At 43.3% G+C, this 18523-nt stretch overlaps 1 protein-coding gene across 1 annotated transcript in view; it reads right to left on the reverse strand.

Moving 5' to 3' along the window:
• Window positions 1-18523, reverse strand: part of DNER (delta/notch like EGF repeat containing) — a 299024-nt gene that overhangs the window by 14632 nt on the left and 265869 nt on the right. The window contains exons 10-11 of the mRNA XM_079132624.1: window positions 14333-14446; window positions 4442-4573 (exon numbers count right to left, since the gene is read on the reverse strand). Coding sequence (XP_078988750.1) covers window positions 4442-4573; window positions 14333-14446 — 246 coding nt within the window. The remainder of the gene's footprint in view (window positions 1-4441; window positions 4574-14332; window positions 14447-18523) is intronic.

The following is an 18523-nucleotide window of genomic DNA, read 5'->3' on the forward strand; positions in this document are numbered from 1 at the left end:
AATACGTTTCTCTCTGTGGGTTGCAGTCAAAAGGCCTGAAGGACATTTCCTGGTGTCATGTTGTCCCGACTAATGGTTCAGACAGAGAGGAAGGAGAGATTCTCCTCAAGGGATAGATGTATCTACTTTGGAATGAAAAGTCAAAGTCATGGGCTGGGGATATAGCTTAGTTGGTAGAGTGCATCCCAGGCAGGCACAAACCTCAGCACCACCAAAACAAAGGTCAAAGTCTAATTAAATCACCAATATATCCTCCTATACAATGCCTATTATCCTTAAAACATTTTACACTTACAGAAACTCATAGCTATTAATTCAAAAGCATCTACAATATCAATATTCCATCAGGGATAGGGGAACTTCATTTTAAGCAGGCACCCAAAGGCTGCTGGTTGCTAAAGAGAATGAAGGCAACTTATATGAAGGCAACCATTTACTGAACACCTACTACGTGCCAGGCATTGCACTCTATCATCTACATTTATCACCCAATCATTGATGCCTGGTGACTGAAACCAGTTCCACTCACAGAGCTCAGCTGTCAGCCACAGCGCGCCTTCTCCCTGAGAAGTAGGTGGGGATGCATTCCTGCTGGTCAAAGTACTTAATAAAATAATCATGGATTAAATGGGGTTTGCAAGTCGCCCTTGGGTCCTAAATTTCTGTTGCGCATAAAATCACTCAGTCTAAGGCATTTGGTTATAGTAGCCCAAACAGACTAAGACAGATGCATTTATAAAAATGTTCATTCCGGTATGCTAGAAGGATCATCTGCCTAAATAAATTATGAAATAAATTATGGAGCCTCAACAAAATGGAACTGTCATGTGGCGTTAACAATGCGATAAATCTGCATGACCCAACACAGATGAACCTTCAAGATACATTATTAAAAACAAATGCCAGAGGCGGAGAGGTGCACAGAAACCCTCATCATCTGCGAGGAAATGGAGACGCTCATCGCCCGACCACCTCTGCAAGGATACGTCATGAACGGCCAGCAGTTGTTACCTTCGAGAGTGAGGTGGCATCTGGGTGAGGGAAGTTAGAATTGCATCCCAGTTTACATAAGAGGGACAACCAGAGAACCGAAGGACCCAACCTAGTCACATAACCAGGGCCTCCTCGTAACATCACCTCCTGGAGGTCTTGGGCTGTCATTAGATGCCATCTGATAGAGGGGAAGAGGCCCAAGAGTGCACCTGTACTTCTTCTCTGGCCAGGAGTGCATTTCCCTTCCCTGGGGCCTGGAAGCGCCCCAGTGCAAAGCTGCCCAGTGACCACCCATCATGCTCTCTGATTGGCCCTCCCGTACCTCCTGAAGGCAGGTTCCCTTCACTAATTCTTATAACCCAGGCCCCACCTTCAAGGCCTGCAATGAGGGGGCCCTTGATTACTGACCAAGGGCACCATAATCCAAGATGGTAGCCCACTTGTCTATTTTTCAACCACAGAATAGTATTAATTCAATGGTTTATCCATAGACTCAACCGTTCAATGTACAGAACTGGCCGACCCCCATTCATCCAGGGTGACTGGCATAGATAAATGTCAGTCCCAACACAGATGATTCAAAACACTTCCACTATGTAAAGAGGTATTGGATTTTTTTTAGACCTTGGTTCTAAGAAGGCATATTTCCCTTTTCACTAATGCCCACAGGAAAAACACTGTGATCAGTCCCAAGCTGATTAAAACAAGTGGTGGAGAATGAAAACTTTGCCAGGGTTGCTGTTAATTTCTAGAACAAATGCCTCAGAGCAACCCTGAGCAGTTGGACCCCTCCATTAGGATGGTCCTGGATCCCTTCTCTTGTTACATTTGATAACTGCAGAGTCTGCTAGGTGTCTGCTTCTATTCTAATTGGGGACCAAATAATAACTCCAAAGGGGCAAATTTCTAAGAAACTCACATTACTTGTGCAAACACTGGGCACAGGAGGTAACTGAAGAGCAGCAAAAATGGTATTCATTTGCATATAAATCCTACTGGGGGTTCAGACTGTCTAGTGGTGTTTAACGATAAAGCTGATTCACCTCCACATGTAGAGCCCTCACGGAGGCATCTGTTGTCAGTATATGCACATAACTCTAGGTATTTGTGGGTATTCCATGTTGTTTTCTGAACCTTTTTTTCTTTCTTTTTTGCATGTGACAGTAAACATTCTGTGGTGTTCCATGCAGAAAAAGGTAGAAGGAAGGCTCTGCCTTGTCATTTGTGATTCCTGGCATGCTGTGACATTATTTGGGGGATGAACCCTATAATACTAGAGCTGGAAGTGTGAACATTAACCATGTCACGGAGTCCCTCATATTATGGAAGAAGACACTGAGCTCCAGAGAGATGAAATGACCTCACATGATCTTGGGGTTGGGTAGGCTGCAGGAGAGGCAGGCCTGGAACCCAGCTCCCTGGTAGCGAGAGCAGCATCCATTCCATTCAGATTCTCACCTTCAATGGGTGTGGTCACATTTATGCACATTCTTGTCAAAATGATTAGGACAATGCTGTGACGGATAAAATTGATTCCAAATAATCTTTAAATAGGATCATTTTCAAGAACAAGTAGCAGGAAAGAGAGACTGTTGATGGGGTGGTGTGGTAGGCAGAATAATGGTGCCCCAAGATGTCCATACCCTAATCCCCAGAATCCTTGAATATGTCACCTTCAATGGCTAAAGGGATTCTGTAGATTGATTAAATTGAGGATCCTGAGATAGGGACGGTGTCCTGGATTATCTGGGTGGGCCCAGAGTAACCACAAGTGAGAAAGTAAGGTTCCGAGGAGTCGATTTGTTTGCCCAGGTCACGTGGCCAGAACAGGATGGAGCTGGACTTTGAAGCCAACAATCCTCTTTCCCGTTCCATCTTTATACATCTTTTACCTATATTGTCATCACTAAAAGGATGTAAAATTTAGATATTTTTTCTACACCTGCATAAAATTTTCTTCAGATATTTTTTGAGGATATCCTGCATGTTCTTGACTTTGCTCATTCTATTTTCATATATTAAAGATACTCTACCCCGAGGCACAAAATTTTTCACCTCATAGAATTATCAAAATTTAGAATGAAAACTGGCCCCACGTTACAGATAAGTAAACTCAGCGCCACTAGATGCAGTCACACCGTAAGAACCAAGGCCCTGAACCAAGCCTAAAACCCTTTCCAACAGATTGCACTAGACTCAACCTCCGTGTCTTGTACCAAATTGCAGCTGTTAGCATTTTTACCATTGGAATTCTGTGTTTTCACACGGGAGTGTTTCTTACCCACCTTTAGCAAAGAAAGTTAAGATCCTCTGCATAGGAACATCGGGGAAGCTCCCCGTTCCTTCTCATGCTGTGAACCACGAGGAAAGACGAGTAAGCAGAGGAGGGGTCAAGTAGCACGTTTGCTACTGGTCAGGTCGGTGTTAGAGGATTGCTTCGCATTTGGGTTAAGAGTTTCCTAGAACTGGACACCTCCTGCCCCGACATTCAGAGTTCGACAACCTGCTGCAGCCACAGGCAGTACTGGACCACCGGCAAGGGGCCTGAGCTTGTAACCCTGCAGGGTGAAGGAGCAGAGGCTCCAGACAGGTAGCTCTCACACAGCGGGGCTAAGGGTGCTTATTTGCCTCCTTCCAAACTCACACTGCTGACAAGTTATTATTATCCGACAAGGAGCAAATGCAGGAGAGAGGGCCCAGGAAGGCGAGCTGATGCAACATCCCTCAAGTGAAGAGAAGCACCTGGAACAGGAAGGACGCATCCCCCAACCAGCATGGTTGGATTTTGTCCACTGCAGAGGATCAAACTCCCCTGATCCAGAGAAGAAGAAAATACCTTTCAACGTTGGATTCTGAGAAGTATCTAAAGTAACTGAAAATGTTCTCATTTTTGCCTCCGTGCTGGTTCATCTGTTTAAATATCTTAAACCTTGATCCCGACATTTTCACACTCCTGCTTGTTCACCCACCACACCACACGTGGCTTGAAGCAGGCCCCAGTGCTTTTAAACTTGTAAGGCCGTCCTCTAGGCAACCGATGGAACCTAATACTTTCGAAGACACTTTTTGAAGACATAAGTGCAAAGTGAATTTACATTCTGTGTTGCTTCTTAAGTTTTTCAACACAGAGACTCTATTTTTTTGATATGATTCTAACGCTTCTCTGTTAAGCACATTTTTGGCTGCCTGAGTAGCAATGAACTCTGGATGACATCTGAAAATTCTCATCCTGATGGGAAGGCTGGATGGACTCAGGAGGGAGTGAGGACAGCATAACACGGGGGGCAAAGGCATGAGGCTGGGATCGGCATGAGGCTGGGATCGGCATTCACCGGTCACTCAGGGTAACTTGTCCCCTGGGCCTTGCTGCTCATGGGTGACACGGGGACTTTCTGGTCCCAGTTGGCATTCTCTTGCTGAAGGAAAAGACAACTGCAGAAATACTTACGGATTTCACAGTTGGCTCCCACCCAGCCGTGAGGGCAGTGGCAGGTGTAGCCATTGGGCTGGTCCAGGCAGGTTCCAGCGTGATGGCAAGGGTTGCTGTCACATTCGTTTATGTCAATGTCACACTCTTCACCTAGGGAGATAAGGAAAAGTAGTGAAGAACTAGTTGCACTCACAGCTTCCAAGACTTCCCAGGCAAAACGGAGACCTGCGGCTAACCATGACCTCCAGCAGCAGAGCCCAACCTGCTATTTGTATAAACCCTCAAAAATTTCAGACAAGGGATCTTTTATTTAAGCAAAACTAAAAGAGAAAAAATATTAGCACTGGTGAGAAGAATCTCTCCTTTATTCCATTAACTAGTTAACAGAAGCTGATTCCCAAGTCTGAATAAACCCTTCAAGGTTGATCAGAAAAGCAAACTTAGGTTCCTGAATTTGTTAAAGAAGTCTATTTTATTTTGGATTTTTAGCAGCTGAATCTTATTTATTTTTCCAAAACCCCAGAAAGCCAAAAACTCACTGTTTATGATAATTTTGTAGCCAAGTGTTTGCATGTGTAGACTGGACACTCACTTCTGGACACAGCTGTGTGCCTAGCCTGAGTCAATTAATAAAATCTCCTCTACTTTCCAGATCCCTGGAGGACATGCAGATTGGAGAGCAGCAGGTCCAGCTCAGGACAGACAGTCGTGGAGCTGGGGGTGAGCTCAGCTCTCACATTGACTTTCTGAGATGTGGCAGCTCACTGGAAGCTACTATCCCCTCCAGTCTGTCCTTCCCCATACAGAAGAATGCAGCTCCAAACTCCTGACCCTGACAAGATCCAGCCTTCCCAGGCAGCCTTAAAGGCTTCAGAGAAACAGTATAAAGTTACAAACCATGACCCAGGGCCACTGTCACTCTAAGCCAAACATCAACTTGTAGGAAAGAGCTTGTTACCAAAGCGATATGAACAAAGCCACCTTTAAGTGATGTTACAGCCATCGTGATGAGCCCAGACACATCAAATATGTTCTCATGTGTAAAGGCCTCTCATCAGAACTGAAAGGGACACTTCAAATTGAGACAGTCTCTCTTAAAAGTTTGAAAATGAGAAAAGGAAATTTGCAAAATAAGCCCTCGTTTGCTTAAATGCAGAAAGGGATGAAAAATGAGAGCCCACCATTTCTATAGTCAGAGATGAAGAAGAGCAAAATCAAATATTTTGTCCATTTTTGAAAGCCAATATTTCAGTATATTCAGGTAATTACTTCCAGGGTTATTTAACATTATATTGCTTTTCTAAGTGCTATTGGTTTACTTTGCATTTGTAAGACTGCTGTATGTCACTCACAGATGCTTTTAGAGGGAGAATCTCACACTAAAATATTTCACATCTGTTTCATCTCACAGTCTTTATGTACCTGGCATCCGACTATTTCATTTTTAAAGTAAAATCTGTCGAATGAAATATTTGCTATGTCTCGGTCATACTAGGGTGATTATAATTTGGCAGTGTCTAAATGAATTTGTTTCTTGCAATAAATACAGTCATTTACTTCAATAGAAAGGACGTGAAATGGATTGCTTCTTGCTAACCTATTTCAAAGGTTGTCTTTGTATTAATAGGGTAATGGCCCTGAGTGGAAAAGGACAGAGACTAAACTGTTACAAATGGCTTTGCAGGGTAGACTAGTCGAAGAGTCACATAAACAAGAATGTGCTAGAAATGCTGAAGGACAAAACCAAAGACCTTGATGGATGAATCCATCAGGACAACATCCCAGCCACTTAGGAAGACAAGATAATTGAGGCATTTATTAAAGATGGCTTTCTTTAGCTGGAAATCTGAACACTGCAGATTCTTAAATGAGATGCCCTGTTACCTGCACAGCAAGAGCCCCAGAGGTGGCCTGACTTCCCCTACCTCAATAGGCTGGCAAAACTCAAAAGTCCCCCTCCGCCCCATCAAGTCCACTGCAACGTCATACCCAGCTGATTCCCTAAACTCAGCAGCTGCGCAGCTGTGGGCTGGGTCTGTCCAGCCCGCTCTGGTCCAGAACTCCTCCACAGAGGTGAGGGCCAAATTCAGAGCAGTCAAATTGGACCTGGATCACTAAGGGGCTCCAACATAGGCAGAAGTCCAAGATCCCTAAAATGGTCTGTCCTTGGGAACCACCAGATTGGAAAGAGTTGATACAAAATGAAGAGGATGGGGAAAATATCACCAAATATCTGCAAGCCATGATCCTAAGAATTGGGGTCCAGAGAGAGTGTGGGACTGATGTCATGCTGCTTCGCTCTGCCCTGGTGTTCTTGGAGCTGCACTTGGGATGAACGAGATAACCACATAATCTTCACCCAGACAGGTCAGCAGCAGTCATTGATGCGTGTGCCGCTGTGTGCCTCCACCTGTCCCCCAATGGCCTGGTCAGCAGATGGCTCTCCTGCCCTCGGAGCTGAATCAGTTCCCCTGGCTCTCAGCCTGGGGCCTTCACCGTGTCCTGTGGTGGAATCCAGGTGATGGGGAGCACAGGAGGGAGATGGGGTGACTGGTCGTGGGGCCACCAAGAGGGTTTCCAACCAGGAGACCCTGTGGAGGGCCACTGCTCTCCACTGCTCTCCACCACAGTGACTGTGCTTCTTGCCATCAGCTGACACAAAATGCTCCAAGGCTTATTATGAATTATGGGAAATAAGTGTGACTTCACTTACATTTCTGCGTATTTAAGAGCATTAAGTTTTTATGTGCATTTCAATACCCTGAAATTCCAGTACTAATTTCAGCTTATTTTATTAGAAGAGTTCTTAGTGCTGGGTATGATGTTTCCTTACTAATAGCTAACTCAATAAAACTTCAAGTCTCTGCTGGCCTGAGCCAGTTGACTTTTTAGCTGACTTACTCTTTTTTTTTTCTTCTTTTTTTTAATTGAGTTAGAAAAATATCAGTTGCTCTTAAACCACTATGATTCTTAAATAACATTTGTGAAAAGAGTTACCAAATGATTTTGTTTTAAGATACTGGGGCTGAAACCCAGGGACACTTTACCACCAAGCTATATTCCAAGTCCTTTTTTATTTTTTTATTTGAAGACAGGGTCTCACTAAACACTAAGTTAATGAGGGCCTTGCTAAATTGCTGAGACTGGCCTCAAACTTGGAATCCTCCTGCCTCAGCCTTCTGAGTTGCTGGGAATACAGGTATGTACCACCGCTCCTGATGCCAAATGAAATTTCTATTTGCCTAGGACTGGCAACCAGGGTTTGAGCTCTAAATGGGTTATAATTTCTTTTTAATCTACTACTTTCTAAGGGGCAATATTCATAGTATGTATCTTTGGTAGCACTTATGCAAGTCTACAAGAGTCCTAATTAATTCCATAGGCCTTCTCCAGAAAAATTAGGAAATGCAAAACAGAACAAAACAAATTGAAAGTCACTATTGTTAGAAATCCTTGGGTTAACAGAATCCACCCTGGATGATATTGATGACCATCATCCTAAAGTCTCATCTTACACATCGGCTGCCCCTGTACCAGGCATGGAAGTGGATACCTCCACTCTGATCCCCTCATACTTCATGAGAATTTTATTCCAGATGATATATCTAAAAATTTATCTGGAACTTTTTCTATCAAGATGGAGTAACCAGACCCTGTCCTGTCCTCCCACTATAAACAACTAGACAACTGGATTGAAATACATGAAAAATAAAACCGTGTTTAAGAGTTGGACGTCAGCTGCAGGGAAGGAAATAAAGCAGCTGAGCTCCACACTCAGCCTGGATCTCTGCCTGGGGCCAATTTAGAACACAACGGTCTCATTGAATTGAGGAGACAAAGACTGGAGTTTGTGGAGGCCAAGGTAATTTGTAGGGAAGACCAAATACAGAAGATAGAGCCACTCAGACAAAGAGTACCAGAAATATGCTGTGTCCCTTGGGTTCCATGCTGAATACTGTGTGTGAGATGAAACTCTAGGAGTCTGGCAAACAAAATGGAAGATGAGCAGTTTCCAAACTCAGAGAAGATTGGAAAGTATTCAAAATCTCACAGTTCATTGGCCACCCACTGCATCAATAAAGCCACAAAAGTTCATTTCTTAGCATGAGGGCAAAACTGTCCTAAGAGTAAAGGCTATACTGGAATCACCTCCCCAGAATGTAAAACAAACCTTGAAAGGATCCACCAGGCTGGCAAATAACTTACCTGCCACAGAGAAAGATCAGCACTTAAAAAAAAAAAAACACAATCAAATTGTTTCTCCCAACAATTAACCCACAAGGACCAGCATCCAAACAACTTTGGGAAAAAAATAGAACTAAAAAAGGAATAAAGTCCTAGAAAACATTCTGCCCAATTTTAATAGCTATGTAGCTACAATAGCTTTTATGTAACCAGGCTGAGTAGCACTGGCAGAGGAATAGTCATACAAGTCAACAAAAAAAATGGAGAACACTAAATCGACCCCCATAAAAAATGGCCAACTGGTTTTTGACCAAGGTTCAAAAGCAATTAAATGAAGAAAAAGCAGTCTTTTCAACAAATAATGCTTCAGAAAATGTTCTCTAGGCGAAGAAAAGAAAAGTGAACCTCCGGTTAGAAAATCCCAGGAAAGGACATATCTGTGGAAAAAGAAGGTAAGTGTTTAACAAATGCTATGGGGACGTGCTGACCTTAGTAGCAGAGTGAGTAGCACTGGTCAGACTCGATGAGAATGAGCTGGACACCAGTTAACAATTTTGAGACCACTATATGTGTGTGCTGGAACTGACCAATTAAGTAAATGGTTATATGAGGGCAGGATCCAGGACTGTTGCCATTCAGTGGGAATTGACACCTAAGCAGGGGAGACAGCTGGAATGATCCACGTGGGGATGGAATAGAGTTGGAGACATCGCTGTGCTTGGCTTCCCGTAGGTACAGAGGGCTCCAGGCGCAACATTCATAGATGTGCATATTGTGCAGGTTAGCATACCCAACTGCTCTACCAGCTGAGAGGACCTGAAAATAATGACACCCCAGAAGTGGTAAGCATGTTAGTACCCAGATCTTTATTTCTCAAATCATTATCTAATAAGGAATCCAGGAACCTTGGAGAAGTGGGTAATTCTTTAGGACTGGAGCAGGAAAAACCCAGGATAAGACTGGAGCAACTTGAGGTCTAGAAAGTATATATTTAAAAAAAACAATGACAATTCAGGAGACTGAGACAGAAAGATCGCCTGTTCAAAGCCAGCTTCAGCAATTTAGTGAGGCCCTAAGCAAATAAGCAAGACCCTGTCTCAAAATAAAAAAGGACTGGTGATGTGGCTCAGTGGTTAAGTGCCCCCAGGTTCAATCCTAGTACTGAAAAGAAAAAAAGAAGAAAAAAATTGAAGAAACAAAAGACAGCAACAATGCCCACCCCGCATAATGGGGCTATGTGAAAGGAACACTGAGCCAACTGAAAGAGCTCCGAATGGCCAAAGCAGAAATATTTTGAACAACAAAACATATTTAAAAGTATTAAATTGTAACCCAGAGTATAAAATAAACACCCATGAGCACCCCATTAATATAAATAAATGACTGAATAAACAAATAAATGAAGGAGCAAAAACAAATCTCTCACAAAAAGAATTCTGAAGAGTTTCTGCAGCTGCAACATCCTCAGAGAGGGGAACACAACCCACCCCTGCCCAGATTAGGGGTGGGCTACTCAGAGTGACTTCCCTCCAAAGAGGAAAGTAAGGAAAGGAGGGACAGGACGCTAGGGTGGGGAACCCCGATCAACACAGCCTCAGGAGGTGATCGGGGTCCACAGTGAGGATTGCAAGTCACTTTGAGGGTACACGGCCTTCATAATGTGACAGGGTCAGGAAATGGATGGAAGATCAGAGAGGACTGACCCAAGCAGCTATCGGGTATCAAAATAAGCACATGAAAAGATGCTCAGCATCATTCATCATCACAGAAATTTAAAACCACAATGAGCTACACGCCTGTCAGAAAGGCAAAGCCTTGGGGACCAGGTGAACCCAAGGTAAGTCAACAGCTGGAAGCAGGAAGGACCTAGCCCAGGAGAAGATCCTTATGGTGGGAACAGGGGTTCCAGCATTAGAGGGGATTATTTTCAATCAGAAGTCCAAGATCAGCAAGAAAAAAAAAAATTGTCCTCCACACAGCACATCCCAGGGTTTGCCTGCCGACCTGAGACTGAAGGGTCTGGACCCAAAGGAGCGAGTCCCTTTAATTAAATTACAATCGTTTGTTTAATTCATCCTATTATGTCAATATGGGAGCTCTCAAACACTAACTAGTTGACAAAGTATAAGTTCTGTTAAACCCTGAGTACAATAAAAAATTATTTGGTTCCAAGGCAGCAACCTCTAAGAACAGAGGCTACTATATTTCTTATATTGAAGGAGTTAATATTTTATCAACCTCTCCCATGGAACAATAGCTCTCAGGGTACAAAAGATTTTTTTCTTAAAGGAGAAAAATGGTTCTATGACCTAATATATTCAGAAAATAAACGAAGGTGAATAAGACTCTTGACTGAGATTGCTCAGAGCCCTCAGAATGTGAGCATCCTTTAGGAATTTCCATGTGGCATATACCACATCTCAAATTTATTTGGACACAGAACCGTTTTTCCATGGCGCATCTCCTGGGACCAGTGTTCTGTAAAACACATTAGCAGCACAATTCCCCAAACTACTTCTGCAGCTATTCTGTGGTCTTCTGCAAGCTGGAAACTTCCCAGGGCTGAATAGATTGGCATTTGTTGCTTCCAAAGACCAGGCAGAGTGCTGTCTGAACCTACTTCAGTGAATCCTTCTGCTCCCTATGATCAGAGTGGCAACCGCGAAGAAACACCTGGGGTGGGCCTGCTGGCGGAGTGCACATGGGTGCAGCGGAGGCCAAGGTGGAAGGTGAGCAGAAGTGACCGGAAGGTAGGAGACGGGAAAAAACATTACTGAGAGCAGCCTGGTGAGGTGTCTTCCAGACCCTGCAGGCAGAGCACCCAGGACAAAGATGGAAAGGCTAGATGGGACCATATCTCTCAGGCCTTAATGATCAGCACAAGGACTTTGAACTTACTCTTAAAGGACAATAAAATGCCAATAGGCCAGATTAGATGACAATATGTATGGTCTCTGCATCCACAAGGGAAAGCTAGAATGATCGACATGGTGATGGAATAGATCTGGATACGTTGCTATGATGTGGAAACGGGTTGGGATTGGCGAACGGCTGTGGGGCTGTCGAGGGCTGCCCGCAGCACAGGCGGCCTGGGGCCGATGCTGCCAAGGGGGAGGCATTTGGAGTCCCGCAGCTGGATGCACGTCGACAGGAAGAAGAGGTGTCAGGACGATCCCCAGTTTCTGGCCAGCACAGTCTGGTGTAGTAGTAACAACATTTGATAAACTAGCAAATATTTAAAGAAGAAAGAAGAGAATCTATCATTTGAGGTGTTTGAGATACCCTGGAGTGTGTGCTGAGCAGGCAATTGGGGATTTGCTAAAGATTCCAGAGGAGAGGTTATGATTCCAAGTAGAATAAAGATGTAAATGCACAAAATAAAGTCACACATGATTATGATGATATAGGTGAATATTTATAGTCTTGATGGATAGAATCTTTCATGAAATGACAACAAAAGAAACCAAAAGAAAGTATCGATATTCGGTGTACATAATTAAAATGTATATGTACAAAATAAGACATTTTAGACACATATAAAAGGTAAAATATTTATGACCTTGTCAGATAAAACGTGATATACTTAATACAAAAGGCTATTTCAAATCAAGAAGAATAAAGATTAGTATGAAAGGTCTGGACAAAGAAGGCTCGGAGAAGAAGAAACACTGATGACAAGAAATACATTGTATTTTCAACCTCACAGGAATCAAAACTCGACAAATTAGAACAGCATTAGAATGGCACTGTTGCCAACCAGACGAGGATCTGGAATATTTGTGTCAAATGATGAAATAAATACTTGTGTCACTCTTAAAGGAGTGAATGTCGGCACGATGTTTATTCTTGTTTTTGTTTGTGTGTTTGTTTTGTTGTCGTTTTGTCTGGTTTTGTTTTGTTTTCCAGGAGAATAACGTGGAAACAGGTATGTGTTCGCCTAGATTCTGAGATTATGTTTTTGGGAAATTATACCAAAAAAAAAAAAATATGAACACAAGTGTGCAAGAATATCCCTGTTGATGTTGTTTACAAGAGGGAAAGGTCAAATTGTAGGTGGGTGAAGAAAATCATGATATTTCATACAAGGATATACAACCAACCAGTAAAAATGACACAGAGAAGCATATAGAAGCATATTTCTTAATATGAAAACACATGGTATAGATATATTTTAAGTGAAAAATGGGTTACATATTAGTAATGGGTAGTTTGATTCTTTTATGCTCCTGATGTTCATGAATACACACTAGTTACTGTCTACTCTACTCCTAGACCTTTGGGGAAAATATCGGAATATCTAAATTATCCAAATGTTAATAATAATAATGTTCTAGTAGTGCAGTTTAAAGTGGTGGATTTTTCTACAGTCCCATATTTTCTATTTTTTTTTCCTCCCATGTCCTTTATTACTGATAGAATAAAAATATCTGGAAAAAAAAATCCAGAATACTTCCCCAGTATTATTTTTACCGCCCCTGACTGATATATAAATGTCTCTGTGTGTTTTTAAACTGTTCAGTAAAACAAAACCATCTGTGAATCGTTTTCTGGAATAAGCCCATTTCTCAGTCCCAGGAAAATCAAAAAAGAAAGCACAGAGCATGGCACAGATAAATAAAAGAGAGATCAGGAGGTGCTTCTTCCACCTGGAGGCTCTTGTCCTCTTCCCCCAGAGCACAGATGAGGCTCCCCTGGGGTGGAGGAGGAGGAGGCTCTGCAAACCTCTCCAGGGTTTGGAGACAACAGGGGCTCAGCAGGGGCCAGGCCAGCAAGGTGCCTGGGGAGCTCCTGTTTTTGGTGGCTTACCTGCCCACTCTTCCAGGGACACCTGAGAGTCAGCCTCTCCCAACCTGCAGACCAGAGTGACCCTGTGCCTTTGCTGGGTAAGCAAAGCCCTGAAAACAGACTTTGTGCTGCTCTTTAAATTTCAGGGCTCCTGGGTTCTGTTGGGAAAACGTTTCCTACTCCACTGGTTTCAGAGTTCCTGAGAATCTGATGAAATTTTAAGAACCTCTTCTCAGCACAGACATGTCCATGGAACACTTCACATCCACGTTTGGAGATTCACCAACTCCCTGAAGCTCACGGAAGAGGTGGCTTTGAAGAAAGACCCCAAGCTAGGCTGTACACCTCAATCGAGAAGTGACTTCCTGACACTGTTCCCTCAAGGCTCCTGGGAACCAGCCCAGGGTCCCCCACACGCTCTCCCAGCCCACTCCTCCTGACCCTCTCTAGCAGCATCTGTACTCGTGCCAGAAATAGCCCCTCAATCTGGAGGGTCTCCCTAACTTTCCCCACCACCAAAATTGACTTTTCAAAATTCTGTTACTTTTAATGTCATTCAATAAAAAGAAACATAGTAGCTGAATGCAATTTCAGTAGAAGACACATTCCTTCCTTCCTGACCTGCATTCCCACGCACACTCTCTGGTCTTCACTTAAGGGCTCATTTCTCATGTTTCAAAGCTATAGCTCTGAAACTACATAGCAATGACAGTCTCAGCAAATCTAAGCACCAAACTCTCATTTCAGAGGAGCCTCGTTTAATGACACACAGTCGATTGTTTTAAAATAGATCTTCACCTGAGTATTACCTCCCCGCATCTTATAAATTGTATTTTCATTTTGCAATCGTTTATGCACGGAGGATTTGGAGCTATCATAGCCTCTGCAATATTAGGGGCTCGGTTCTAAACCTGAAGACCCAGTGCACAGATCACTTGCCTGTGAACCCTGGTGCACAGATACAGGTGCCATTCAGCCCTTCGGTGTCACAGGTGCCTCCGTTCAGACAGCTGACATTGGCACAGGGATCCTTGTACAATTCGCAGTGGGTTCCTGCAGAGAAACAGACACAAAGGGGTGACTTATGGAGGAATCTCCAGCTTCCGTGGCTTGTGAAAGCAAAGAGCTTGAATGACACGGGATGGTGGGAGGACCAATTCTGGGATGTGTGTGTGTGTGCATGTGTGCACACACGCATGCCCACTCCTGACTTTACTGTTGTAAAACATGACTTCCACTTTTACTCTTATAAAGACATGGTTCCTTAATAAATAAATTCAATCCTTGCCCACATGACCTAGAAAAACTTTTATGTGCACTTTCTCTGATTACGTGTCCCTAACACCTAGGGCACAGAACACACACACACACACACACACACACACACACACACACACACACACACAAAGAAAAGAAAGAAAGAAAAAAAAAACCCTCAAAGATAAAAATTTTTAATGGCAAATGCTTTCTATCTAAGTCTCCAAAAGAAACAGAAAATAATGAGAGAACCTTAATAAAATATTAATATAATTGGCAGCAGCACACCAAAAGTGAGGATTTAGAATCAGATATTCTGGCAAGTCCCAGATCTACTGTGGAGAACTGCCGAAGAGGAAAGGAGCCATCCCACGCCTGGACACTGCTTGGACATGCATCGTGCATGGGGCACGTTGCAGGCCCTCGCTTTGCTTCATGTCTGATTTATTCTCCCCAAAGACACTGTGAGATAAATGCCCTTATTTCCCCATTTTACAAATGAGGAACCCAAGGAAAGAATCTCTCATCACAAGGCCAGTAAGGGGAAGAACTGCTAATCCAAATTCAGTCTCTACTTGCTGGATAGTTTGCCTTGCACTGATCATGGAAATAAACCAAACTCTGTGGAGCTCAGCACACATTAACAGAAAAGAGGCTTTTAAAAAATATGTAGAGTAAAACCAGAAAATGTCCCATTTGTTTAAAAATGTTATATGTGTGTGTGTGTGTGTGTGTGTGTGTGTGTGTATTTATCAGTATGTATGTATGCAAATGCCTGAATATGGACTGGATTACTTCCTGAACAGATGACTTTGACTTTGCATCTACATATTCTACTTTGTTTACATTACTTTACAATGAACAATATTCTTTTACAATTTAAAAGAACATTTCATGTCAAGCTCTACTTGAGGGGTGGGATATCTGCTGGTGTCACCGGAGAGCAAGATGGGTATTGGATTAGTCCCCCCACATCCCACACCCTTAAGAGGAAGATAAATTCCATTCTAATGTAGATAAGAGTGTAAATAACTGCATCCCTGTCTTTTCTTTCAGCCTCAAGAAAAAATAAGCATAAAGCAAATAATACGGGCATGGTATTTACTTCATCTGCTCTCTGGTTCATTACTTGGTTCACACTGTGCAAATGAACAGCCACACCCAGTGACTCATCAGGCAGTCACTGAAATCACCCTTGCTGGGATTTTCTCTTTTCTTTGTCAATGCTTTAAGAAGTTGGGCTCAAGAAGGAGGAAAAGAAGTAAGAGGATAGAAACAGATCTTCCTATCTATGTTTGCACCCGCAACTTATTTGAGCCAAGCATTTGAGAACGGACGGTCTTTAATTCCTTTCTATCCTTTGCCCATCATATCCAAGTCACTAACGATAACACTGCCAGACATTGTTCTGGAGGGCTTTTTAGGTCTTTGCCTTTTCCTTTCTTCCTGGGACAACAATCCAGACCCTGCCGTTTTGTGCCTGGTGAGATATAGCCCCCCTAGCCATGTCTGTCTCCTGGGACTTAAAAGAAACTTCCTGCTTAGTAATATCAAAGACCAAACCAACTCTAAGATTAGCACAAGTCTGGTGATTCTTCTTCCTTTGGGTGTGTGCGACCTCTTCTCCCAGAAGTCTCAATTTCCCTACCGATTCTCAAATAGCATGGATTCCACTGAAAGGATAAAATGAAGGAAAACCTTATCTGCTTCAAAATGTTTATCATGAAACAAAGATTCACATTTTTACAAGTCCCAGGGGACTGATCAATGGGAACTGGTGTCTAAAAAAGACTTTCTGCTCTCATGGGAAATACAGCTACACCAAGTTCAGATGTGTCTGAAACCTGAATAAAACCCATTCGACCTAAAGTACGAAGCCCTCAGACGATCTTCCCGGGTTTCTAGTAACGCACGGGCCAGTGCAGTCAGGGTAATACCATTCAGCTAGCACAGACTCCCACATCATTCAAGTAAGGCTGAAGGCAAATTGCAGGCCAGATGTGTCAACATTGTAACTTAAAGTCTTCAGTAAAATAAATTGGATGAAAGTGCCCAAGATAATAGGCCACTTCAGTCTTTTGCATGTCTGAGTGCTCGTGGGATGTTCAGGCAATAATTGTAGCCCATTAATTCTTGTTTTCAAAAGATGAGATCTTGGGTGCCTTAGGCATCCATTGAGAGAGTTCTGGCAGCAGGCTCGCACAAAGGCGACTCTCCCCAGAGACAAGGACACGAATCAAGATGGTCTTCCTTCCAAGACCCCGTGAGCACTTGGGTTCTCCCATTTGTATATGCTCAGCTTTGCTGGTCTCTCTATGAAAATACCTGTCGTGTGGCACTGCTGGCCATTAGCACTGGACACCTATGAACAAGAGACTTGAAAACAGAGAACACTCTGGGCACTACTGTTGTGCCAGGTGGGGGAGGGGGGAAACCTCCTCTTGAGTCTCCAGGGCACCCCTTACTGGGAACCCTAGGCTCTCACCTGACACTGTCCTGAGCATCCCATTTCCTCTGACAAGCACGTCTTCCTTCACCCTCCACCCCAACCTGGACTTCGCCAAGCAGCTTTGAACTCGTCCATCAAGTCCCAAGGCAAACATCCTTCCCTGAAATACTGAACCCCGAGAAGACAGCAGCTTCCGCCACGGTACACGGAGAGCAGCTGGGATCCCCGCGGTTACGAGGTTGCTGTGCCAAATCACAACTTCTCCGTCCCCCTGTCTGAGTCCCCTCCCTACAAATCTCTGAGGGCCTCTGGAACAGAGGCCTCGCCTTAATGCATGGAAGAAATTACAGCTGCGACACCAGAATCCTGTCATTTCAAAAGGGACAACAGCCGGCCAGTGTACTTTGGCCGACACTCAGGTGAGACTGCCAGGAGCGAGGAGCTGTTCCGGAGTCCAGATCTGCCTCCGGAACACCCTGTTTGGTCAGGGAAAAGCAGGTCCGCACTTCAAACTAAGTCTGAAATGACACACGCATCACCCGCTGGCAAAAGACGCAGCACGCACCATTACGAAACCCGTGTTTAGTCTCAGGCAAAAATAAACTGTAATTCAGTCAAAACTAATAAAAAATTCATACTTTTCATATTAAGGGATAAAGAAGCAACGTTTCTGAAAGGATTTCTATTCCAATGGGCTCCTTACCGAATTTAATTTTAGAATTAAAATGAGCAAAAATTCAAAAAAACAGAGCATCAGTTATAAATCTCTGTTGTCATCACAACTTTAGTTGCAATTAATATTTGGAAACAGAAGAGCATTATTTTATCTCCAGGAAGAGTTAGTTAGGCAAAGAAAATTAACCGGAAGTGTTCTCTGTACTGAAAATTTGCTTTGAAGCACCATCTCATTTTATTCAAATCTACTTTCTCCATGAACACTTTTCCAGTATTTCAACTGTCACGGAAATCGACATTCTCTAGACTGTTCTAGAAATTACCGCAGACATCTCAACATCAGCCAGGATACTCTGTGTGTCAGCTACCGCCTGCTCTTCTGGTGAAATAGTAGCCTGAAGGAGGAAGGAGCCCTGACGTCGTCATTATTATAATGTGTCTGTTCCCCAGTACAGAATGCTGTGCACGCCAAATACCCAGAATGCTTGCTCCTGACAGACAGATTTAGCAACAGAAACAACTTCATCCAACAAAGAAGGAGTGCCCATTCTTTCAACCAAAAGTTTACATAGCCTCTAAAAACCAAACAAGTAAATAGAATGTGACCAACACTGTAACCCAGCCATCTCATTTCTGAGACATTCACATCCTCGATCCAGAAACTGTGAAACTATACGAATAAAGATATTCACTCAGGATCATTGATAAGAGCCCATCAGACAATCCGAATGAGCAATCAGAGGATCTGA

This window comes from Sciurus vulgaris (genome assembly GCF_902686455.1).
Source record: "Sciurus vulgaris genome assembly, chromosome: 3".
Taxonomy (NCBI): domain Eukaryota; kingdom Metazoa; phylum Chordata; class Mammalia; order Rodentia; family Sciuridae; genus Sciurus; species Sciurus vulgaris.